The sequence below is a fragment of the Gopherus flavomarginatus genome, chromosome 2, assembly GCF_025201925.1.
Source record: "Gopherus flavomarginatus isolate rGopFla2 chromosome 2, rGopFla2.mat.asm, whole genome shotgun sequence".
Lineage (NCBI taxonomy): Eukaryota > Metazoa > Chordata > Testudines > Testudinidae > Gopherus > Gopherus flavomarginatus.
This window is the reverse complement of record NC_066618.1, coordinates 5,174,484-5,200,599: the sequence shown is the minus strand read 5'-3', so window position 1 is coordinate 5,200,599 and position 26,116 is coordinate 5,174,484. Positions and strand designations below refer to the sequence as shown.

General features: G+C 52.6%; 1 protein-coding gene and 1 pseudogene across 3 annotated transcripts in view; one reads left to right on the top strand and one right to left on the bottom strand.

The window, feature by feature from the left end:
- The window catches only part of LOC127046014 (tubulin beta-8 chain-like), a 43,338-nt pseudogene extending 28,227 nt beyond the window's left edge, over positions 1 to 15,111 (top strand).
- Positions 15,112 to 17,362: 2,251 nt separating this feature from the next.
- KIF9 (kinesin family member 9) overlaps positions 17,363 to 26,116 on the bottom strand; it is a 37,890-nt gene continuing 29,136 nt past the window's right edge. For all 3 annotated transcript variants that reach the window (XM_050942494.1, XM_050942495.1, XM_050942493.1), the window contains 3 exons: positions 25,250 to 25,365; positions 20,945 to 21,049; positions 17,363 to 19,184 (listed from right to left, as the gene is read on the bottom strand). In XM_050942494.1, the coding sequence (XP_050798451.1) occupies positions 19,077 to 19,184; positions 20,945 to 21,049; positions 25,250 to 25,365 (329 nt within the window). In that variant the 3' untranslated portion in view covers positions 17,363 to 19,076. The remainder of the gene's footprint in view (positions 19,185 to 20,944; positions 21,050 to 25,249; positions 25,366 to 26,116) is intronic.

Genomic DNA, 26,116 nt, shown 5'->3' with positions numbered 1-26,116 from the left:
TGGTGCCTACCACAATGGGGTCTTGGTCCTACATGTTATGATGATAAGACCGTAAAAGCCTTACTACTACTGCTAGCTAAGGGAAATTCTCCTTTAGCTCTCTGAGAAAATGACAGTCATCCCACATCCTCCACCAGCAAACCAACACGGGTGAGATCCTCACCCAATATTAGTTAGCACTGCTCCAGTGACTTCCCAATGTCTATTGCTAAGGTGTCTCTTTTCCTAGTCTTGTGTTATCCAGTGTGTCGCACTGTTTGCCTTTAATAATGTCACAGATCCACAGGGTCCATTCTAGGCCCCAGTCACCGATCCCTTGGGAGTGACCCCTCTAGTGTGCTGGGCCCCAAGGACCTACACAGTTCCACAGTGCAGGCCTGTGACCTCCAGGACTCCAAAACTGGGCCATCGCGTGCCAACCAACCATGCTCCTCTCCATGGCTCCCTCCAGCAAAGCCAGACTCCAGCAGCGGGCTTGTCCTGTACCCCTCCCACGCTCCCAGTGAGTATTTGTGGGGACACCAGGCAATCTTTTCAGAACCAGGTAACGGAGCATTAGCCACCTGGCCCACAGACTCGGAAAGTCCTTAGGTCAGCCTAGAGAAGCAAAGGCTAAGGCAGCATCAGGCTCTTCCAGGCAAACTGCTGCAGAATCCATTTTTGCCCTGTCTCTTTCTTTCTCTCTGTTTTGTCTCTGTTTCCTACTGTGCACGGGATATTTCTGTGAGCTCAGCTCTTTATGCCCTCACCTGACACCATTTCCCCCTTTGTGCTCCCACTCGGGGGCGGGGGGGCTTTGCTCAGCTTCCTGGGGGGATGGGCAGAGGGAGACTCTGCTTCTGTTTGGCCATGGTCACTAAACGTGATTGTCCTGGCTCTTGGGGTTTCCAGTCTCTCTCTGGATCCTCCATTCACCTGTGCCAATTTTGTTCAGTTTATTATGACTCTAGTTTCCAGCCAGGCTGCTCAGTCAACCCTTCACCCCTTCCCTTTACACTCAGTACATGGCAATGCAAAGCCCAGAGGGAAACTGAGGCACACCTAGGCATCAAAAATATTCCCACCATGCCCACATCCATCACAAACAGTAATAAAAAGGCCCTTTTCAGCCCACAGACAAAGCAGCCCTTCTTCTACCTCCTTGGAGGTTGCTTCTGCTCTCTCGTCCACAATTCACAGAGTGCCCCCCACTTTTTTAAATGCAGGCCTCCGTATTGGACTTTCAGCCCCCTTGCCCCACCCATCTCCACCTACAGATCTGCGGTCAAAGCTAGCCCTTCCTGCTCGTGTTCCAGTAGTGCCTCTGCATCCTGATCCTGGCAGCCCTGTGTTTTGGGAGGGACAGTCTTCCATTCTGTCCCTGGAGCTGCATGGCCGCAGTAGAGTGGATGCTCTTGATGCATGCATACAGGATCTGGATTCACCGTGCTAGGAAGTAGCTGGAGCTGAGCCTCCTGAACGTGTGGAAATAAATCCATCCACTCACACTGAGTGTTGTTTGGGGCCTGGCATTAGGGGTGGGAGGCTAGGGTGGCTTTAGACTCTCCTGATCCTGGGGCCAGTGCACTCCTGTGTGTAAACTCCTGGTGTAAAACCAGAGTAGCCTGAAGTGTGCGTGTGCTGTCTGGCCTTCACTCATCCTGCATTGGAAACAGCTGTTGCTCTGCTAAGATTAGTTTAGACCCAGTGACATGCAGAAGGATTCAGATGCAGACAATATGCCCTCAGTGCAGAGATGAATGAGGTGTTGAATCATAAAAAACCTCTTAAGTCGTGTGACCCTGCAGCATGGATCTGTCTGAGCACCAACGGCTAAGATGAGCTCACCTTGGCCTCTAATTGGTTTAATGTTGACAGGATACCGCGGCCTGCACTCAGCCAGCGAGAGGAACCTCCTAGAAAGGACGATGGAGAGTCTGCGGAAGGAGGTCGAGCGCAGAGACTGTTACTGTGGGACGGTGCTTTTCCATAGCCTCGGTGGTGGTACAGGAGCTGGTGTGTAGGGACTTTGCCCTTGCAATTGGTTTTATGTGGAAGGTGCTCGGATACTTCATGGCTGGAGGGCTGGGTAGATGTTGTGATGGGAAAACAAGAGAACTCATATCTTTTTCAGTAGGTCCTGCCAGGTTATTTCACATTTCCCTCCATGTGCATCGTACAAACTTCCTTCCAGCCAGAAGCCTGCTTTCCACAGGTGCAATCAGAGAGAAATGGCAGGTAACTGTGAAGCAGATTTATCTGGATTACATTTGCCATCACATTTTCACTGTTACTCTTGTGGTGTTTCATTGTTGCTTGCAGCATATTTGGTACTCTGTACCTTTCACGAAAGTGGTTTTCCAAAGGACTCTGACATGCAACCCCCCACCCACTGCAAGCTGATGCTGCATACATGTACCTAAGGTTGTAGAAGAAAAATGGTATTAATTAGAACAAATAACTGGAGAAATATTAGGTAAACCTTAATTAGGCAAGCACTCATGGGGGCAGAGTTAAGATTCTATATGCAACTGTCACTTCCTGGATGTTGAGCGTTTAACAGGCAACGTTAACATTTTTAACATAGTTTATTGATGGAATTTCTAAGGTTTTTTATTTACAGAAAAAGGATAGGAAAAAAATCTATAATATGGAGATGCTTGGTTAGGCCATTCTGATGGTTTCTATCTCCTTATGAGGCCCTGTGCAGCACTGGCAAGGGGTGCAGTGAAGAAGGCAGGAACGCCGATAGAGCCTGCCTCATTTGCTGAAGGCTTTCACTACATTTTTTTTTCTCTGCACAGCTCAGTGAGTTTGACATTTGTGCTCAGCTTAATCTGCCTCAGCAGAACACCTTGTGAGATCAGCTAGAGGATATCTCAGGAAGTTTTTTTATAACTAGGAAAGTGTATTTTTCCCACTCTCCTCTCACTCAAAAGTGGCTAGGCTAGGGGTGGGCAAACTTTTTGGCCTGAGGGCCACATCAGGTTTCCAAAACTAATATATGGAGGGCTGGGTAGGGAAGGTTGTACCTCCCCAAACCCTAATCCTATCCGCCCCGTCCCACTTCCTGCCCCCCTCAGAACCTCCAACCCATCCAACCTCCCCACTCCTTGTCCCCTGACCACCCCCTCCTGGGACCCCCCACCCCAACCACCCCTTTGGGACCCCACCCCCATCCAACCCCCCCTGCTCCCTGACTGCCCCGACCCCTATCCACAGCTCCCCTGGAACCCCACCTCCAGCCAACCCTCCTCTAAAGCCTCTTTCAGAATGTGGCTGGGCGGAGGAGCAGGTGCAGCTGGAGAGAAGCGGAGCTTTCCCCTTCAAAGCGCTGCTTCTCTCTAGCCAGCTGCGCAGCCACCTGGTGCGCCTCCTGAGTCCTCCGCCCGTGCTCCCGCCACCCGCACTGCCCGCCTGCTCCCCTGAGGCTGCAGGTGAGTCTCCCTTCCTGCTCTTCCCTGCCCCAGCAGTGCAGCCCCCTCCCACGCTGGTGTTGCTCTGAGGCTGCGGGGAAGGGGGGACAGCAGGGGAGGGGCTGGGAGCTAGCCTTCCCTGCTGGGAGCTCAAGGGCCAGACAGGACGGTCCCGTGGGCCAGATGTGGCCCATGGGCCATAGTTTGCCCATCTCTGGCCTAGACCATTATTGGTCAAACTTGCCAGAAAAATTCACTGCCAGGAAGAGAACAATCCTGGAAGATTTCAGCAGGAAAGGTGAAAGTTCTATTTATACACACCCCCCCAACTGAAAACAGGGGGTTGGAATGGAAATGCTTATACCGCCTTAACTATAATAGTTGCTACTATTCTAATACACAATCAGGTCTTAAATAGCACCATGCAGTGAGCTCCTCCTTGTGGCTACTGGCGAGTATTATTATTGCACATAGAGACCCCAGTCCAAATCTGGGCCTGCTGGGCTAGGCACTGTACATACTTTTACTGAGACAGTCCCTGACCCCAAACAGCTTACAGTCCAAACACACAAGGCAAATGAAGGGTGGGCAGGGAAACTGAGGCACAGAGCTGAATTGACTGGCTTGGGGTTACACAGTGGGTTAGTAGCTGAGCTGGGACTAGCGTCCAGGGCTCCTGGCTCCCAGTTCCCATTGGAACACACTGCCTCTCAGGCATGCATGGAGGAGACGAGCATTGCGATTGCCAGAGCCCTCTGCCCTAGGCCAGGCCGATCGTGTTGATGAACAGGTTTGGGGGCTTTATCCCATAGGCCTCAGTTCCCGGCTGTGTGAAGCAATCCGAGACGAGTACTCCCTGGTCAGATCCTGTCGGTGATGGTAGCCCTGCACCAGGCTGGCGAGAGCCCTCTGCAGCACTACAACTCCTTGCTGTGCCTTTCGTGGCTCCAGAGGTACGTTGCTGGGGGAGTTGGGCAGTGACAATAGGTCAGCAGTGAATTGTGGGGCTGCGTGACACTATGAGCCGGACGCTGATCACCGTGCACTAGGGTGGTTCCCACAGTGTGGAGCAAAAGCCCACTCTCTGCTTGCAAAGAGCTCGCTGCCTGAGAAATAGAGAGTGGAAGACCTATTGCCTAGTACGCTACTATGGAATAAGATACACTAAGTTACCTGGCTTTTCCTGGCAAGCGCTCTCGATGACTGGATGTCACGGCTGGGCTGTCTGACCAAGGGGGTGGAGCAGAAGTCGGCTGGGCCTGGATACCAGGAGGTCAGAGTCCGAGATGGGCCAGAGGGCACGCTGGGAGTGAGGGTCAGGGTACCGGGAGGCCAGAGTCCGAGATGCGCCAGAGGACACGCTGGGAGTGAGGGTCAGGGTACCGGGAGGCCAGAGTCCGAGATGCGCCGGAGGACACGCTGGGAGTGAGGGTCAGGGTACCCGGAGGCCAGAGTCCGAGATGCGCCGGAGGACACGCTGGGAGTGAGGGTCAGGGTACCGGGAGGTCAGAGTCCGAGATGCGCCGGAGGACACGCTGGGAGTGAGGGTCAGGGTACCGGGAGGCCAGAGTCCGAGATGCGCCAGAGGTCACGCTGGGAGTGAGGGTCAGGGTACCGGGAGGCCAGAGTCCGAGATGCGCCAGAGGTCACGCTGGGAGTGAGGGTCAGGGTACCGGGAGGTCAGAGTCTGAGATGGGCCAGAGGACACGCTGGGAGTGAGGGTCAGGGTACCGGGAGGCCAGAGTCCGAGATGCGCCGGAGGACACGCTGGGAGTGAGGGTCAGGGTACCGGGAGGCCAGAGTCCGAGATGCGCCGGAGGACACGCTGGGAGTGAGGGTCAGGGTACCGGGAGGTCAGATGAGTCTGAGATGGGCCAGAGGACACGCTGGGAGTGAGGGTCAGGGTACCGGGAGGTCAGAGGAGTCTGAGATGGGCCAGAGGACACGCTGGGAGTGAGGGTCAGGGTACCGGGAGGTCAGATGAGTCTGAGATGGGCCAGAGGACACGCTGGGAGTGAGGGTCAGGGTACCGGGAGGTCAGAGGAGTCTGAGATGGGCCAGAGGACACGCTGGGAGTGAGGGTCAGGGTACCGGGAGGCCAGAGTCCGAGATGCGCCAGAGGACACGCTGAGAGTGAGGGTCAGGGTACCAGGAGGTCAGAGTCCGAGATGCGCCAGAGGACACGCTGGGAGTGAGGGTCAGGGTACCAGGAGGTCAGAGGAGTCTGAGATGGGCCAGAGGACATGCTGAGAGTGAGGGTCAGGGTACCAGGAGGTCAGAGGAGTCCGAGATGCGCCAGAGGACACGCTGGGAGTGAGGGTCAGGGTACCAGGAGGTCAGAGTCTGAGATGAGCCAGAGGACACGCTGGGAGTGAGGATCAGGGTACCAGGAGGTCAGAGGAGTCTGAGATGGGCCAGAGGACATGCTGAGAGTGAGGGTCAGGGTACCAGGAGGTCAGAGGAGTCCGAGATGGGCCAGAGGACACGCTGGGAGTGAGGGTCAGGGTACAAGGAGGTCAGAGTCCGAGATGCGCCAGAGGACACGCTGGGAGTGAGGGTCAGGGTACCGGGAGGTCAGAGTCTGAGATGGGCCAGAGGACATGCTGGGAGTGAGGGTCAGGGTACCAGGAGGTCAGAGTCCGAGATGCGCCAGAGGACACGCTGGGAGTGAGGGTCAGGGTACCGGGAGGCCAGAGTCAGGCAGCAGGAACAGGTAGCACAGGGCAGGCCGGCCATTCTAAGCAGGGAAAACCCAGTTACACAGACAACTTCCTGTTCCTCTGCTTGGTTTAAATAGTAGCAGGGGACCAGTCAGGACCCTCAGGGTTTTGCCAGTCAGAGCCCAGCCCAGGAGTCCTCTGCCAAAGTTGAGTTTCAAGTTGTGGCAACTCCTAGCAGATCACGGGGTGCTAGGTTGGAACGTAGCGTTTTCTAAGGGCCCTGTGGCCCAGGGTTTGAGACCTGCAGCCCCTGATGCTGGAGTAACTGGTACGATTAGGAGCGGGAAGTTTTGGCACTACTGCTGAGATGGGGGGATGGTCGCAGGTGTAAGGCGCTGGCCTGGCACTTAGGAGCGCTTGGTTCAGTTCCCTCATCTCCTACAGATTGCCTCAGTGGCCTTGGGCAAGTCACGTCATCTCAATCACACCACCTTTCCCCAGCCCTTTGTCCTGCCTCTTTAGCTTTCAAGCAGGGGCTTTCTCTCGCCGTGTGTCTGTACAGCACCTAGCACAATGAGGCCCTGATCTTGGCTGGGACCTGTAAGCACTCCTCTAACACATAAACGAAAGGGGTTTTACTCACATGGTCATCTGATGTAGCCCCGGGGCGAGCTGTGAGGACTTGCTCAGCCCTGATCCAAGCAGAAGTTCCACTAACTTCCGTGCGATTCCTAAGGACTTGTGGCTGAGATCCTAACTCCAAAGGAACAGTGACTCCAGTTTGTCTGTCTAGACATGTCGACAGCGTCCTCCTGTTCCAGAACGATGCCGTGCTGAGGAGGATGGGAGCCCTGCTTGGGAAGAAAGCGCCAGTGTCTGACATGCAGCCCCAGGTCTCCCTCTCCGCCATGAACAGCTATGTCGCTTCCTGCCTTGCTGGGATGGGGGGTGGGGGGTAATAGGAGCCTATATAAGAAAAAGACCTAAAAATCAGGACTGTCCCTATAAAATCAGGACATCTGGTCACCCTAGCTGTGTCTGAGTGGGACGGTAAAGAGGTTCAGAGAGAGAAGGCTGCACTACTCCGTAGCTGCTGAAGTATCACGGTGGTGGTGGTAGATGACTGTATGTCTCACCCTTGCTTTTCAGTGGGATCAGCATGGGGACAGAACCCTGGGAGCTGCTGAGGTCTGTCTGCCCCACGCCGACTCTGAAATTCCTTCACATGGCTCAGGCCTGCAAGAGGTAAGAATGGGGCCTGTCCCACCACTCGAAGAGATTCCGAGCCTCTCAGATGAGTCTAATTGTCCAGGTCAGTCTGCAGCCCAGCAGCTAATTTAAGAGACCAATACAAGACTCCTGTGGAGTCTCGAACCTGATGGTGGGCCACATTTTAAGTACAGAAGCCCACACGGTGGGTTTAAGCAGAGCCCGTGCTGCTCTGAAACTCCTGTGACATCCCCGTGTCTGAGCCTGGCCTGTGAGGATGGTGGGCCGCTTGCAGGAGGGAGATTGTCCGCAAGCCGCTTACAAACACACACTGCACAGTCCTCCAGAAGATGAAAAGCTCCTGTTGCTGCTGCCCGCAGAGGCCATCTCCATTTTATCACGAGTCTTGCGGTAGCTGGGTTATTCTGAAAGCCTCCCCTCCTGGCATCATGTAGTTGTAGGAGAATCTCAGTTTTCAGACTTGGAAATGGTAAATTGCTAGGCTCATGGTTCTGGAGAAAAGTTTGGAAATATGAACCTTATGGGCTCAAACAGCAGGCAAAGAAAAAGCCAATGTTGATGATTTGTTTAGCTTTAAATTCATGAGATTAAAAAAGTCTCTTTTGTTGTTTTTTTTTGATGGCTTGTCTACACGTACAGTGGTCATAGGGGCCGACTCTGTGGGTGCTCTGGGGCTGGAGCACCCATGGGGAAAAATGAGTGGGTGCTCTGCACCCATTGGCAGCCAAGCTCCATGCCCCGCCCCTCCACCTCACCTCCCCTCACCTCCTCCTCCCCTTCCCCTGAGCATCCCTGCTCCTCTGCCTACCTCCCAGCATTTCCCACCCAGCCACTGCCAAACAGCTGTTTGGCAGCATTGGCACGGTTGGGGAGGGAGGGGGAGAAGCAGCAACGTGGAGCAGTCAGGGGAGGAGGCGGAGCCGGGGCGCGGATTTGAGGAAGAAGTGGGATTGGGGCAGGGGTTGGAATGGGGACAGGGCCTCATGGAAGGGGTGGAGTGGGGGTGGGGCCAGGAGCAGAGTGGGGGGTCTCACGCACAGGGGAAAGAGGTGAAGTTGGTGCCTATGACAGCGAAGCTGCTGCAGCATGTCTGGTGAAGATGCTCTATGCCATCGGCATAACTAAACCACCACTGCGAGAGGCAGTAGCCATGGCGACGGGAGAGAGCTTCTGAGTACTGTCCACGCTGGCACTTATGTCGGCTGGGGGGTGGTTTATTCACAGCCCTGAGCTGCGTAAGTTCTTCCGACACATGCTCAGGGCCGGTGCTTTCATTTAGGCGACTTAGGCAGTCGCCTGGGGCGCCAGCATTATGGGGGGAGGGCGGCATTTTGCTGGGGGGAGCGGCAGGCGGCTCCAGTGGAGCTGCCACAGTCGTGCCTGCGGACGGTCTGCTGGTCCCATGGCTCAGGTGGACCTGCTGCAGGCATGCCTGCGGCAGCTCCACCGGAGCCGCGGACCAGAGGACCCTCTGCGGGAATGCCTGCAGCAGCTCCACCGAAGCCGCAAGACCCACGCGCGGGGTGGCGAAATGGCCCAGCACCTAGGATGCCAGAAACGCTGGCGCCGGTCCTGCACACACTGCAGGGGAGACACAGCCGGACCCCCACTCACTTGGGGCTGGCGAAACGGCAGGTGCACCGCTGTCCAGCTAACACAGCTTGGCAGAAAATGCCTTTCACCCCCCAGGGAATCAAAGCAGCAATGATTTGACCCTGCCCCTCCCTCAACCAGTTGTCAATGACACATGGGGTCTGCTTTTCATCCCCACCTCATTCAAGTGAGGTCAGGGCTGAGTGGGGACCCATTTAATTTCTAATGGGCTTGGGCCACTTTTATCCCCTTTGTTTGGAAATTAAATGCAAACAATAAAGTTCTTCTTGGCATGATTGCACACATGCATGGCACCCATGTTGTCTGCGCACCCAGCGCACAGCCATTGGACACTTCCCCCTGTGTGGTACCTGTTGGGCGGCTTGATTGTGTGAGAGGGGATTGAGCCCCATGCAGTGTGGGGGAGTTCACGTTGCTGCGTTCCCTGATGCTTTGGTGTTACTGTCACATTGCACCCATGCAGCTGTTTGTGCTTTTTTTATTGGAGGCCTGGCGACAGATTTACCTTAGTTTGCCTAAGCTCAGGCTCTGCTCCCTAGTTTTCAGTGAAACCGACGACTCGGGTAGAGGAAGGAGAGAACATCAACCAGATAGACAAGTTCCCTTCTACCTGCCTGTGACCTGAGCCAACAGGCCCTTGGAAAGCCCTGTAGTAGTGCTCCATGGCCCTTGGCTGGGGCAGGGCGAAGAGAGAAAGCTAAGCCAGTTGGCTTCGAGTTTATGCCTCGCAACCTTCAAGATGAGATACAGGGTCATCAAGATTTCACATTCCGAAACATCCCAGCTAACTGCAGGGACGAACCCTACCTCTGTTCATCTGCCTTGAAATACATTTGGAAACCTCTAGATTTAAATGCAGGCCAGGATGGGACCTCTGGGCACCCAGATGTTTGCCTGGGGGACTGGTCTCTTTAAAAGTATGATCTGCTGAGAAGGTAGAGTTGTGAGCTTGTCCCTCCCATACCTATTGTGGTCTGTATTACGGGTATCAGCTAGAGCAGCAGTTCTCAAACTGTGAGTTAGGACCCTAAAGTGGGTCATGACCCCATTTTAATGGGGTCACCAAGGGCTGGCAATAGCTTTGCTGGGATCCAGGGCCTGAGCCCAAAGGCTTCACCCCTGAGTGTGTGGGGGGCTCAGGTTACAGGCCCTCCTCCTAGGGCTGAAGTCCTTGGGATTTGGATTTGGCCCCTCTGCAAAGAGTGGTGGGGCTCTTGCTTTGGCCCTGGTCCTCCTGCCTGAGGCAGCGCGTTCAGACGGACTCAGGTTTCAGTCCCCCCTCATGGCATCATGTAGCAACTTTTGTTGTCAGAAGGGGGTCATGGTGCAATGAACTTTGAGAACCTCTAATCTAGAGGGCCCCAACTGAGTCTGAGGCCGTTATGCCAGGCACTGGACAGACCCCGAGGAGGTCCCGGGAAGCTGACGGTCTAGCCTGACAGAGTGCGGGAGGAAAGGAGTATTATTGAATCGCACAGGTGGTGGTATAGACACCACCTTCACCCCATCCCACTGGGACACCAAAAGGGGAACATGACTTGCAGAGCCAGGAATAGAACCCTGGTCTCCTGAGTCCTAGTCTACTGCTCTAGCCAGCAGGCCACACAAGTCTGTTGACAGTCCCTTCCTACACAACTAGATTTGTGATCAAAATGTCGCTCAGAGTCAAACCCCACTTGGCAACTCTAGGACAGGAAGTGTTCAAGATGGGACAGGAGAACACTTCCCCACCAGCTGGGGGAGAGCTCTGAAGGTCATCCCTGGATCTGCTTTGCCCTTAGCTTGCCTTGTTTGCAGCATTATAGCACCTCTGTGCTCGCTGTAGCCCGCAGCTACCAAGAGGACACCTTTCTTCTGTCCCGTGACTCGGTGCTGAGGAAGCTGAAGCAAGCTTACCGCTGTGTTCCTTGGAACCCCTTCCCTCTCCACCACTGGACAGGTCAGTCTCGCTGGGCCCTCTTCTGCGCATATGGCTGCTGGGGATATAGGGCAGGCTGACAAATGCAGCCAGTCTGCAAAGGTCAGACCAGAGCGTGTCACATTCCTTGTGCTCAAGAGAGGTTTTCTTTGCTTTGGAGAAAAGGTCACAGGTTGGGGAGGCGTCTGAAAACCTGCATAGACTTCACCAAGTCCATTGAACTCACTGCTGGTCTTGTCTAAGCACTTGCATCTCACCCACCACCGTAGCATCTGAGCCCCCCAGAAACTCACTTTAATTTATCCTGGCAGACGCATAATGAAGGACCGTTCTTCTCCATTCTACAGAAAGGGAAGGGAGACCCACGGAGATTAAGTGACTTGTCCAAGGTCCCACAGGAAGTCTGGCAGAGCCAGAAACTGGGCCCAAGTCTCCTGAATCCTAAGCCTTAACCACAAGGACATCCTTTCTATTGGTACATGAGGAACCAATTCAAGCCTGGTGGAAGCAGAAACATTGACTTCAGTGGAGCTGCCTCCACGTATCCCAGGACTGAGTTCAGGTCGAGGTCACTGTGGGTACCTCTACACAGCAACTAGATACCTGCGGCTGGCCCGCTGCTGTGGAGACACCCTGAGAATCTCTACTGTGCCCAGCCTAGCTGGGTGGGCTATGTAGGAAGGCAGAATGTAATGAGCCAGGTTGCAGCTAATATCCCTACTCGCTCTAAGGGAACCAGGGGCTATTTGATCCGGGAGGACTGGCCAGTGTCCGAGTGGCTAGAAGCCAGCCTGGGGAAGCAGGTTTCAGCAGGGGCTCAGGCTGAGGGGAGGGGCAGAACGCTGGCAGTGAGGGGAAGGGTCTCTGCAGGTGGAAGGGTGGAGGTGAGGGATAGATATGTGAGAGGGCTCTGATTTGGTGGGGAGAGAGGGAGGGGGCAGCGAGTGAGGTGGGGTGGGCAATATCTGGTTGGAGCGAGCCGAGGCAGGAAGGAGTAGGGTATTGCCTCGTCTACACCACAGCCTTAGGTCGACACAAGGAAGCTCACGTCAGCCTAACTCTGTAAGTGTCTACACTCAAATGGCACGCCCGCCGCCGTAACTCGCCCACTACGCTGACTGAACTCCACCTCCGCGAGAGGTGTAGCGCTTTGGTCAATGTAGTTAGGTCAACACAGTCTCACTCTAGATCAAGGGTCTCCAACCTTTTCATGCCCACGATCAGTTTTTGAATTTAAGGGCAACACAGGATCCACCCTCCCACTTCCCCAAAACCCCACCCTACTCACTCCATCCCCTCCTCTCTCCCTCGCCTGCTCTCCCACACCCTCACTCACTTTCACTGGGCTCTGGCGGGGGGGTTCGGGTGGGGGTGTGGGGTGCTGGCTCCGGGAGGGGGATCAGCCCTGGGGCAGGGGCTTGAGGTGCAGGAGGGGGTTCGGGATGCAGGAGAGGGTATGGGTGCTGGCTGTGGGAGGAGGCTCAGGGATGGGGTGCGGCCTCCCCCTGGATAGCACTTAGCCTTCCACCAATCAAAGGCAGGCAGGCTCCCTGCCTGCCACAGCCCCATGCCACTCCCAGAAGGGGCTAATGTGCCCCTGCTGCCCCAGGATGGGGAGGCACGTGGCTCCCCACACTGCCCCTCTCCGGAGGCACCACCCCCAAAGCTTTCACTGGCCACAGTTCCCTGTTCTCGGCCAATGGGAGCTGCGAGGGCGGTGCTTGCAGGCAGGAGCAGCGTGTGGCCCCACTACCACCTGGCTGCAGGGGTGTGCTGGCCACTTCAGAGAGTGGCAGGGGACTGAGGCAGGCAGCCCCACTGCACCATCGTGGTCAGAGATCATGATCGACTGGAAGAGTGCCCAGGATTGAGCAGTTGATCACTATTGACGGGTTGGTGACCTGTTGCTTATATCCTCTGTTGCTGCTTTTCAGAAGCTGTCCAGCAGTGCCCCACACTGACAGTCTCCTGGTGGTAGGGTGACCAGACAGCAAGTGTGAAAAATTGGGACGGGGGGTGGGGGGTAATAGGAGTCTATATAAGAAAAAGACCCAAAAATTGGGACTGTCCCTATAAACTCGGGACAACTGGTCACCCTACCTGGTGGGGCTGCGCGCCGCTGACACAGGGAGCATAGCATGTACATGCAAAAGCGATTTCATTACTGCAGGTGGCTGACTGTTTAGCACCATCGCTTAGGTCAACTTCACTTTGTAGTGTAGACTTGCCCTCAGATTCCTCGGGAGTCTCGCTGTGCAGTTCACTGCCACTCAATCCACGTGTCCTTCTGGCTCGAAGAGTTAATAGGCAGGAGTGGCTCAGGCCTTGTTTTATGGCTCAGCAGGAAGGGGTCTCTAGCTCCTGGTGCCCCCAGCACTGTGCTGAAGCACAAGATCATGACTGACTCAGCAGTGCTACCAACACCTCCCCTCCAGCTCTCCCAGAGCTGGGGGCAAGTTGGGCTCTCTGGTTCATTCTGTAGCTTCCCTCAGAACGTGGGGACTCTGGATCCTTGGTCCATTCCATAGTGAGGTGCTCAGGAGGGAGAGACTGACAGAACTAGCTGGTGCTGTTGGCTTTGTGGGATCTTCTCTCCTGTAACTGTAAGGCAGCCCCATCCTGGCCACAGCACCCTCACTAGTCCGGTCCTGAGACCCTGCTGAGCAGAGACACGGGGAGCACTGTTGAGTCTCCCACATTTGGAGAGAGGTGATCTCAGATTCATTGGCTCATCCCTCAAACCTCCCCATTTAGAAGGTGCACAGGCCCCTCGCACCCAAACGATGCAGTTGTGGGAGGGATTGGAAGGGAGAAATGAAGGAGAGAGGGGACAGGGTAAGAGATTGGGGCAAAATGGGAAAGGAGGGAGAAAAGGCAGCAAAACAAAGCAAAAACAGGTAGGAGCTGCAGTGACCCTTGTGGGGGAAGGCTCCTTCCTTCTGACCCAGCTGTTTGCCTTTCAAAAACCGATGGACAAAGGCAGACCCAGCAGCAGGGACGACAGCCGCAGAAACCTCTGAATCCATGTGTTCATTATTAGTAGTGTTACTGTAGCCTCTAGTCACAGACCAGGCACCCATTGTGCAAGGGGCTGTACAAACACAGAGTTGCCCTCAGTGTGACACTGGAAAGAACCAGCAGGGAATTGCACGCTCAGAAGTAGGGTCATTAGCCTTTTATTCATAATTTTGCATATAGACACAAAAATCAGTAACCCCAGGTTAAGGGAGAGAACGGCAAGCTGCACACACCTTTGCCTTGTTACGTTAGCCAAGCGTGTGAAACAGGCCCAGCGCAATCAATACACTTCTTGAGGCCCTTGTCCGATAGCGACTGAGGGGAAGCGAGTAGAGGCTAAACCCACTGGTGTGTTCATGCTGAGATTCCTCTTGGATTGTCCTCGGCTCTGAGCTGGTGCCAGTGGAGTTGTGTTTCAGGGGCCAATTTACACCGCAGCTTTCGCTGGAGGATCTTCCCTACTTTACACCCATTAATGAAGCATCACACCACTCCAACGAGGGAAGTATGATCCCCACCTAAAAGAGAGGGAGGTAGAGGAGTTGCTTGTACCCGGTCACATGGTGACTGTTTATTTCAGGGGAGTGGGATAAGGCCCTGGAAGATTTCACATGTGCGTATTATTAGAAATAAGGCTTTCGTATAACTCCGCTCTGCACTTTGCTGCAAGACCAACGTTACACCTGCGCAGTGGTAGACAGAACTTCAGTTTAGTTTAACTAGGCTGGGTGTTTAGAATGCAGAGGGCTTTCCCCCGCCAGGAATGAGGTAGGTGCCATATGTCCCTTTTAACCCTTTCTGGGTGGGAGAAGACCTCTCGGGAAGGGTTAATATGTCTGGGTGAAGAGATCACTTTCCGTCCCACAGACTCTCTCAACATTGTGGAGCCCGGATGTCACAGCCACTCGCTGACTGCGCCAACCAACACTAGCTCAGCGGAACTCCTGCAGCAGGTGGTGGCCAGAGCAGAGGCCATGTACAAGACCAACGCCTACTTGCACTGGTACTAGCGATATGGCTGCGAGGAGGAGGATTTCCAGCAGGCCTTCGAGACGCTCTGCTCAGTGGCAGATGATTACAGCCGGCTGGGAGAATAACACTGTCTGCTGTGGCATTTCCAGGCTGCTGGCGGTCAGCCTTCCTCCTGAGAGCCTGGAGAACCTCCAGGAAAGATCGTGCCAAGGTCTCTGGGAAAGGGGTGGTTCAGCGTTGAGGGGGATGCTGCTTTAAATCAATACTGTGACACATAAACTAGGTAAATAGAATTGCTTCTCAGCTGCTGGGGTGTGAGTGTGTGCAAAACAGACCTTGGGCTCAACTGTCTCTTGGTCCATGGCCCACGCAGGGGTGATAGGGAGAGCAAGATCCCTTTGTGCCCCCGCACAGGCTACCCAGACCTTGTATAGATTCATAGACTCTAGGACTGGAAGGTACCTCGAGAGGTCATCGAGTCCAGTCCCCTGCCCTCATGGCAGGACCAAATACTGTCTAGACCATCCCTGATAGACGTTTATCTAAGGCCATGGCTACACTAGAGAGTTGCAGCGCTGGTGAGGGGGTTACAGCACTGCAACTTAGGATGTGGCCACACTTGCAAAGCATGGCCAGCGCTGCAACTCCCTGGTTGCAGCGCTGGCTGTACACCCGGTCGAGCCTCAGGTGTAGCGATTCCAGCGCTGCTGATCCAGCGCTGGTCAGCAAGTGTGGACCCCACCAGCGCTTTTATTGACCTCCGGGGTATAAGGAGGTATCCCAGAATTCCTGTCCACAACAAACCGGAAGAAAGGGAGAGCTCGGAGTTCAGCCAAACTGCTTATTTAAAAAACAAACACAGCTCCTGTTTGCTGAGCGAGCGGAGGCAGGCAGGGGAATTACTTTGGAATGTTCACAGCTGTTTGCTTGAAGAGAGAAACAGCACGCTCACACGGTTAGAGGGGGAGGGGGAAGTCCATGTTGAGCAGATGCTTATCTGGTCTGACAGCTATTTAGGAGTGCATAATTTGCATTTAGTGAATGAGAGAGGGGTGGGGGAAGGGGGTCAGAACTTTTAAAATGATTGAAGGTAGGCACTGTGTGTCTTCCAGTCGTTAGAACTTGCAAGGCAGGGAGCTGAGAACAGTGTCAACTCCAAAAATCCATTCTGTCTGTCTCCTCCACGCTCCCTGTCACATTCCACCCCACCCCCCTCTTTTGAAAAGCACGTTGCAGCCACTTGAATGCTGGGATAGCTGCCCACAATGCACCACTCCCAACAGCGCTGCAAATGTGGCCACACTGCAGCGCTGGTAGCTGTCAGTGTGGCCACACTGTAGCGCTGGCCCTACACAGCTGTACGAACCCGCTGTATCTACCAGCGCTGCAGAACTGTAAGTGTAGCCATGGCCTAACCTATTCTTAAATATTTCCAGAGATGGAGATTCCACAACCTCCCTAGGCAATCTATTCCAGTGTTTAACTACCCTGACAGTTAGGAACTTTTTTCTAATGTCCAACCTAAATCTCCCTTGCTGCAGTTTAAGCCCATTGCTTCTTGTTCTATCATTGGAGGCTAAGGTGAACAAGTTTTCTCCCTCCTCCTGATGACACCCTTTTAGATACCTGAAAACTGCTATCATGTCCCCTCTCAGTCTTCTCTTTTCCAAACTACACAAACCCAATTCTTTCAGCCTTCCTTCGCAGGTCATGTTCTCAAGACCTTTAATCATTCTTGTTGCTCTTTTCTGGACCCTCTCCAATTTCTCCACATCTTTCTTGAAATGTGGTGCCCAGAACTGGACACAATACTCCAGTTGAGGCCTAACCAGCGCAGAGTAGAGCGGAAGAATGACTTCTCGTGTCTTGCTCACAACACACCTATTAATGCATCCCAGAATCACGTTTGCTTTTTTTACAACAGCATCACACTGTTGACTCATATTTAGCTTGTGGTCCACTATAACCCCAGATCTCTTTCTGCCGTACTCCTTCCTAGACAGTCTCTCCCCATTCTGTATGTGTGAAACTGATTGTTCCTTCCTAAGTGGAGCATAGAGTATAGAGGAATAAGGGGGTGACCCAACCCCATGCAATGAGTAGATGGGTGGGGAATGGCTCCCACCCGCACAGGGCCAGCCAGCACAGCTGAGCCAGCATCGCAGGAGTAGTAATTTATAGTTGGTTTGGATTAGCAGCAAGTTGGTATGCTCCTGGAGCAAAGGGGAGTCATAGAGGAATCATGCCTTTGCTTCTGGAGGACAGAGGGCATGTGGCAAGGCCACCAAGAAAGCCTATACACATACCACCCGGACATGCCTTGCCTCAGAAGATCTCGCTCACTTTGGGATGATCACATAAGGCTTTTAGAGATCTAGGGTGTGGATCCTTCTCCTTAGTGTTGAGCTAAAGCCAAATCCTGCTTGCCTTCCTAGAGGGGGAGCCACCCTGCATGACAAAGGGGAACAGATTTTGGTCCCTAATCTGGTCCCTGGAAAACTAAAGCTAAAGCTTTTAACAGACAGGGTTACAAAGCAGAGAGATCGAGCAGGTAATTAGAGGGCTGAACAAAACCCAGAGCAGATTTATTCAGGGAGAAGACTACACATGAGTAAAGACCTGACTCATCTCCACTTGTACAACCAGGCAGGAGACGCAGTTACAATGTGGTTGCAATTTGGCCTGTAGACAGGACCTCAGATGTTCCTTAACGAGGCTAAAGCCTTGGACATATTACATAGGCAATGTCTGGGGACAGGCAGGGGCAACCCTCACCCTTCCATTGGGGCATCTGACAGAGCGCCTCCTGCAGGTTTTCCAAGGACTCTGCTATTTGATGTTGTCAAGGCCAAGACGATAACAGGGTTCAAAAAGGAACTAGATCATGGAGGATAGGGTCATCAATTGCTGTTTGCCAGGGATGGTGTCCCTAGTCTCTGTTTGCCAGAAGCTAGGAATGAGTAACAGGGGATGGATCACTTGATGATTCCCTGTTCTGTTCATTCCCTCTGGGGCACCTGGCCCTGGCCACTGTCAGAAGATGGGATACTGGGCTTGATGGACCTTTGGTCTGACCTAGTATGGCCATTCTTATGTATTCAGCACTAAACTGAGAGCAGGCCCTAGAACTAGCTGTACCAAGAAGCAATTGTGCACAAAGTCAAAAGATTGTTTAAAACCCTGGCCCAACATGATATCTGCCTAGTACTAGCTGAAGGTGCCCCAGCAGCACTAGGTTGTTAGATTTTGACTCTTTCTTCTCCCTTAATATTGTGCCCTCAAGATCAAGAGGAAGGGGGTCCTCATAGGACCACCTGTGGCTGCATTCTTCCGTTCTTTCACAAAGCTTCTCCATTGGCTGGATTGAGGGCTTTTAGGGTATACCTACACTGCACACTAAGCCCGGGCTCTGACTCAGGTTTGAGCTCAAGCCCCTCCCCAAATGAGTCTGACTCAGGTCAGCAGGCACTCAGCTCCTAGGACCCTGCTAGCAGAGCCCGAGTCCTGCTGTGACTTGGGTCCCAGCCCTGTTGTTATGCAGCGTGGATGTATCTCAAGCCGCAGACCTGAGTCAGAAGGTCAGCGTAGCACAGTACGGACGTGTTAGCACCGCTGGGAGACCTGGTCCAGTAACCGTAACCCCAGGCTTGCAATGCAGCGGGCTACTCACACATGGGCTTGGAAACACTAGAAGCCCAGTTCCCACAGACCCGGGCTCAGTGTGCAACGTAGACAGATGCTGAGACCCCCTTTGTGTCACTCTGGCCACTTTACCTGGCATCAAGGGGCTGGAGTGGGGGGTAAGATTCTGACAAGCTCCGAATTCTCTGGGTCCTCCAAAGGGGGCCACCCCACCAGGGGCCTGGCCTGGCCACTCCTGGTATTTCTAATGTTAAAATATACGAGAAAGAGAACAACCCTTCAGGCCTTTTCACCTGTCACAAAGAGGCACAAGCTCTGGTTTCTTTCCTCTGCAGCTCACCTGTAACATGCACACTCCTGCCATGCAAAGGCGTTGAATTTTTCAGTCAGGGAAACAAGTTCTCCTAGTTCAATTAACCAACGTGTGTTTTATCTTCCTCTCTGGCCGATGACTCCTCTACCTTAGCTAGCACTAACCTTCATTCTAGTGAACCAAAACAGCTTGTCACTAGCCCAGTTTTATTTGTTGAGAAGTCTCCCATGGAAATCAATGCTTACAGTTTTCTGAGGTCAATTTGTCCATTTCCTTGTATAGAACACAACGCAAATGGCTCTGCCCTGCACCTGCTATATGACATGGAGCGCCGCTGGGGGTTTGTTCTTCACCGTAGCTGTGATGAGTCCAGGTTTCTTGCGCATTTGCTGGAGGGCGGCCATGGCTCTAAAGTACTTGTGCTGATAACAGAAAACAAGATCTAGTTATTAAAATGGTGTCGGTTCTTCAGGCCTATAGTTGAGATGCAGAGATGGTTATGGGAGCCGGCATAAAATTACTTTCACCAGCATCACGCTTATTTGGAAAAGTCGTCCTCATCAGGAACATGGGAACTGCCAGAACCCCTCCTAGTCCATAGCCTATCTCCAACAGAGGCCTATCCCACCTGATTCAGAAGAAGGGGTAAGAAACCAATTGGTGGGCAGTTATGGGATAACCAGTCCCCAGCTGAAGGTTGGGTTTGGGGGTGTTTGGTTTAGAATCCTTACTAAGTAAGCCTGGATGTGGCCACTACTGTAATGTAGTGGCCACCACCCAAGCAGCCCTTGGGGCCAGGGCTGCCTCTGCCATGCTCTGCCCCGTTTCCCCTTCTCCAGGGCTCCTTAAACAAACTCGACACAGCCTCTCGGCCAATCACAGCCTTTCTTGGGGTTTGGTTTCTGTATTAACACAAAGCTGTTAAACGCAACCACAAAAACCCATCTTCCACCCCACCTTAAGCTGGGCATGTCCCCTCCTCCACGAGGTACTGTCCCTTCCTGCTGCCTGAGCAGATGCAGGGCTGGGCCTGTCTTCTTTGCCTTCTCCCAAAGTAAAAACAAAGCTTTCAGCTAGGTTATAGTGCCTGGCCCCAACTCCCTACATGAGACCCTCTCTCCCTGCAACTTCACTCTGCAGTTTCTTTTCTAGCTGTGCCCTCACTGAACTCACTCTGATCCTTTATCGCCCCCTTGCTCTCATCTCCTGCTTTTGGCTAGCGGGAAGCACGTGCTCTGGCACAGGGGAGCTGTACCTGTTTCAGTCACGGGGTGGCCAGCCACCCTGTGACAATCACCCATACAGATACAGTTCTTTTTGAATCCTGCTAAGCTCTTGGCCTCAGTGATACCCTGGGGCAATCAGTTCCACAGGCTAATTGTGCCTCGTGCAATAATTGGTGATATTTTCAAGCACCTAGTATTGTGCGTGTTTGCTACAATATTAAGCAGGTGGATCTGCTCGCAGAGCCCAGGTTCTCTGCTCCCACTGCCTTAGCTGCCTTGGTGAGAACATCAGCCCGAAGTCAGCCTGCTCTGTGACTGACTGTAGGATATGCCCCACCTGATTATGCCAGGCACCATGTTTTCACCATGTTTCCTAGTTGCTCCCCAGCACAGAGCTGAATATGTAGAATTTCCCCATTGAGCCAGAGAACAGCTACATCCCAAGTCCCTTCCCGGGCTTTGTTAAAAGTCACAGCAAGAATCATCGTCCACAGTAACATGTCAAGGGCATCCTACTGCCAGGTGCTCCCATCCCCTGCCAGGCATGGAAGGGGAAGTCCCGAGCGTCTCATTATTATGAGACTGCCTCATAGCAGAGCCAGAGCACTAGAGACCAAGCCACAGTGGCCGAATCCTCAGCTGCGGTAAATAAGTGTAGCGCCACTGTCGTCACAGCCATTTACACTGGCTGAGGCTCTGGCCCTTAGAGTCATCAGCGGAGGTGACGGGCAGAAATTCAGAGTTCAGCCTGGAGTGTATGACCACCAAGCGCCAGCACCCGAGGTGGGAGAGGGAGCGGTGAACGGGCTGCAAACAGCTCCTTGTGCTGGATAACTGAACCGGGGCCGTTTCAGAGGGTATTGCCAATGCCCCATCCTGCACACAGGGGGCGTTTACTCCCAACAGAAAATCCTGGGACAGGTTTGCACTACTAGCCCGGCACCGACTCACGCTACCTTCTGATCAGTCTTCATTTTGGCATTGTAGAAAGAGGTGGAATCTGGACAGGCTGGCAGCACTTCCCCCTGCAGCCGGTCAAACCGCTCCTGCTCATCTTCATCCTGGGAGGAAGAGAAGGCGAGATCCCAGCTGTCACAGGGTGACTGGCCCTTTGGAGGGGGATTAGGGCCAGCCCCACCTGTGCAGCAGCTAACTGCATCCGGGCCTGAGGGGGTGGGACTAAGGGGTCAGGTGTTAGCAGGGTGAACACCTGGGCCCCAGAACTAAAAGGCCCAAGGAAACGCAGTCAGAGACCCAGTGATCGGAACCCCAGGGAAGCCCTGAGATCGGGGTTGGGAGAATCAGGGATGTCCCGGGGAGGGGAAACCTGCTAAGACGCAGGGCCTCTGGGGAGAATGCCCTGGGAGGCCGTGCTCCGCCTCGGGAGCAGAGAAGGAACGCTGCAGGGCCTGCGAGGAGGGGAAATGCAACATAACCTAAGAGGGGCAGAAGAATCATTGTTTGGACATTTAATTTGATTCTTTGGTTAGACTTTTGTTACCCTGGAATGGGATTGAGCTTTACCTGTGAACTGTCCAGAGGGCTGAACAGATAACTGCAGAAACAGATCAGCTGACAAAGGGGGGGAGGGGGGCGACAGAGTGGGAAAAGTCCCTGCAGTGCTGTGTCCTGACCTGAGGGGACGCTCTGCTGGTGAATGCGCCCCATAATGCCAACCCTATATGAACAATGAGGGATTACACAGGAGGCTGCAGAGATATCTGCGACTGCAAATGGAAGAGCTGATTCTCTCATCAATGAAGGGCAATCTAGGCTCTTCACATGAATGGAAGTTAGTCTCCTGTGATGCTGCACTCGGACAGTATGATCTTGGGGGCCACATAAGAGGCTAGAAAGACATGGACTGGAGATGAAAGCCCTTCCCCTTTCAGTGCCTGGGATATACAAGGAACCCTGAGCAGTCTCTGACAGGCGGTTCTGTCATTTCTCTATTGGCCAGCCACACCAGCAGGTGTAGGCAAGGAGCAACTCTTCTCACAGTTGCGCTCTATTGCTAGCTACATCCAGGACACCCTGTTCTCCGCTGCAGGCCAGAAGAACGGCGTGGGGCGTCTTGGAGCAGAAAAAGGACTAATCTGCAGAGTCTAAAGTCTAATGCCACACGTGCCTGGTGGGCTTTGACTCAACTGGAGCTGCTGGACAGACACCCACCGCTGCGTTTATCCGAACAGCCCTCTCCTTTAATGCCCACCTTTGAAACTCGCCTTGTCCAGCACGCCAGCACGCAGGGCATGAGGACACTGAAGAGAAATGTGCGTTCGAAGGATACCCAAATCTGACAATGATTGGGAGTGCATTGGGGTCAGGTCTCACGTGATCACTCAGGAATATATTTTGTCTTTTCATGAACGGCTTGGAGAACGTGAGTAAAGTTCATGAACAATATAAAAATGGGAAGGGTCAGAAATTGGGTGGAGAATGGGCTTAAATCTACAGTATGAATGTCAGAGGGTGACTGGCCCTTTAAAAGGGAGTGGGAGAGGCCAGTGCACCTGTGACTGATTACCAGCTGCCCAACTGGGCTAAATGGAAAGCACCTCGGCCTTATCAAGAGGGACACAGCAGCAGGGGTGAGGGGCTGCTTGCTGAAACCTCCAGCAGAAGGGTAAGGAGAGTGTTTGGGCCTGGTAAAAGGCACCTGGAGTCCTGGGCTCCAGCTGGGAAAGGGAAAAGGAAAAGGTGGCAGAACCTATAATATTAAAAGATAGTTTGACTCCTGAGCTAGGGGTGAAGCTGGTCTCTAGGGAGCAAGCCCTGAGAATGGGTGAATGGGGAGAATTGTAAGGAGGAGAGACTGCTGTTGTCCGTGGATGCTGGCTTTTAGAACAAGGTAAATCCTCCTGTTTGGGGGAGGGATAAGGTGACACTGTACCAATAAAGAAACTTGGATTGGGCATAAATGCTGATAATCCTGATGTAATCCAAATTTGGAAACCCTAATTTGTGGGGAAACACAGGCACATAGGGTGCTGCAGAAGCATGCTTGCCCAGAAGGGGGTGCTCCAGGGCACTGGAGCAATGGCATGGAATCATTAAATTAAAATTCAATACAGACAAATGCAAAATGTTTCAAAGTAGGACGACACGATCAAATACACCACTATAAACCAAAGGGCCCAGGCCTGGGTGGTGCTCCCACAGAGCCAGAGCTGGGGCTTGCTGAATAGAAAAGAATAACGCAATGCAAAGCAACTGCTGCACTGGGTTGCATTAACAGGGACAACCTTGTGATGTAAACCTGTAGTATCAAAAGTCAGAGGGAGCTGCGAGGCACATTTTCCGCACCTTTTGGGCCCGACTCGTAAGGAGGACAAGTAGTCCAGGGTTGGAAACCACTCAGGAAGCCTGTGTGGGGAAAGGTTGTGATTCAAAGTTGGGAGCCCAGAGCTAGAAAACACACTCTAAGGAGGTGTTTGGTGGACTGGACCTTCTGAGATGGTAAACAGCACAGGAGAAGCCAGGACATCTGAACTGCCGAGTCTAGGCTGCATGACCTTAGCTGGTTTTCTCCTTTAAGAGGTGTTGGGAAAAAAGCCCAGAGACTGTCTTCCTGGTGAACCAAGACTAGGTGAGGTGAGGTTGGTCCAACTTCTGAATAGTCCTAGAACTAGACAGGGTTACGTTACTTCTAATAGAAGTTACTTTTGATGTGTCTTCTCGTCTATGTGAACAGTGAAATCTAGTCCCATTGGCATCATGGGAGTTTTGCCATTGACTTCAATAGGTGCATTCACTCTGAGTGTTTATCCCCTTTGGGCTGTTCTGGACAGAGTTAACTCCTTTTTTTTTTTTTTTTAAATCTACCATGATCCTTGTATAAGTATTTGTCTGTAGTTCAACGATAACTTTAAGAACAAACCTGCTTCATTTGCCCTCACTTAATACCTGCTCTTTATACTCTGGAGATGGAGTAATTCAATAGGGAGGGAAGGCACTTACCATGATTGCCCTTGAAAAACCCTCTAATGTGTCTTTCTAGAGCAGTTTGGGAGGTAATGCTTAACTCTGAGCTTTATATTCCAAATAAGGGAACATTTGGTGGTAAAATCATTCCTTTTCAATTTTTCTTCTAAAAAAATAAACCTGCCAGATCCCCTTGCTATGGTCAGGATCTGCAGGATTAAGCAGGGATAATGCAAATATGTAATACAAACTAACTCCACCCTTCTCAATACTATTTGGGTCTCAGCTGTCATGGTATACCCCAGAGGTAGCTGCATTTCAGTGGTTCCGTATGGCTATAGAATGAGAAGTGTTTTGAGCTTCTCTGGGATTGGTGGCCCCAGGTCAATGTCAAACAGCATTATAGTTTTGAATCTCACATTTAAAAAAAGAAGAAGCATGGAGAGTGTGTTCAGAGGAGAGCAATATTAATGAGAAAAGGGTTGGAGAATGAGAACTGTTAGGAGAACTGCCCATATTCAGGCAGGAGAAAAGTTCAGGGATTGCATCTCTCTGCAGCAGTCTGGCTAAGTGGCAGTGGCCAATAGGTGGAGACATGACAATTCAAGAACTAGGGGTCACCAAATGAAATTAATAGGCAGCAAGTTTAAAACATATAAAAGGGAATATTTCTTCATGCAGCACCGTCAACCTGCGGAACTCTTTGCCAGAGGATGTTGTGAAGGCCAAGGCACTAACAGGGTTCAAAAAAGAACTGGATAAGTTCATGGAAGATAGGTCCATCAATGGCTATTAGCCAGGATGGGCAGGGATGGTGTCCTGAGCGTCTGTTTGGCAGAAGCTGGGAATGGGCGACAGGGGATGGATCATGTGATGATTCCCTGTTCTGTTCATTCCCTCTGGGGCACCTGGCATTGGCCACAGTCAGAAGACAGGATACTGGGCTAGATGGACCTTTGGTCTGACCCGGTATGGCTGTTCTTATGTTCTTAATTTAGTTAATGATAGAGACTAGAACCAACCCTCAGTCACTCCCTGTGCCTTCTTGACCACGTGCCTGGTTGTTGACATCAAGTGGATGGTCATGCCCTTGGATCAATAGATGGTTTGTTCATGTGACCATGAATAAAAGAAAACAATACCATAAAAACAAGACACGTGCCAGGAGCTGCCGTCTGCTTCTCCTGGCTGACGTTCCAGTGCTACACCTCACTGACCCCCAAAAGGGCCAGAGCTGCAAACCTCCCTCCTCCCCCAAGCACTGGTCATGCCTGTGACGACAGATGACACACCGCTGTCAAGCAGGGAGGAAAGCAGGACTCCCCAACACAGCTCACCAGACACAGGACTCTGTTCATGGGAATCATTCCAGGTCTGATGTTGCCTCCAGGCTTTATCGCTTCCTGCACATCCTCAGGGATAAGGAAGGACTCATTGTACCAGATTTCAAATTCTGTAAGACAAGGGGGGTGGGGGGGTGACAATAACCAGGGCTGTGGTAACAAAGGGGGTCAGGTTTGCATTTTTCCTGGCGTGCTGCACAATGACTAGACATGCACCTCCACAGCAATCTAAATCTGTACCATAGTTGGTGACCCGAGTGGCGCAATCAGTTGAAATATTCTGTTTAGGGGCTGGTCATACTCCTCCACCTTTAAATAGGAAGCAGGCACTAAACAGTCTCTGCCCCCTGCAAGAGCCATAGGGAACGTGCGGATCAGAACAATCTGAGTGGCCTCTAGAGGTTGCTCTTCCTATACTGCTAAAGATGAAAACAGTTTTCAGTCTGACATTTGGAAACTTGGAAGAAGCAATTTTAAGCAGTCAGCACATTTTTGGTCAGACTTCGCCTCCAGTGCTAAACGAGCATCATAGCCCCTTGCCATCCCATAATAGTAACTGAGAATGCACAAGAGGCAGAGCAGCGTTGCTGGAACCTGTGTTCTTATTACTAATATAATATGCATTTTCCTGGCACACGTCTCTAAAGCCTCGTTCCTCTGGCATGCTCTGCTTTAGGGCCTAATCCGAGGGAATTAAGCCCTGAGAAGCACAGTAATCCCCCAGGAATGTCCTGCGTTTGTTTTATGTCCTGGAAAGCATGGAAGAATGAAGAAAGCCAAACATGGAGCCCTGCTTTTCCTGGGCACTACTGACATGTCTATAACACCACCGACTTTATACCCGGGTCCAAACAAGTCACC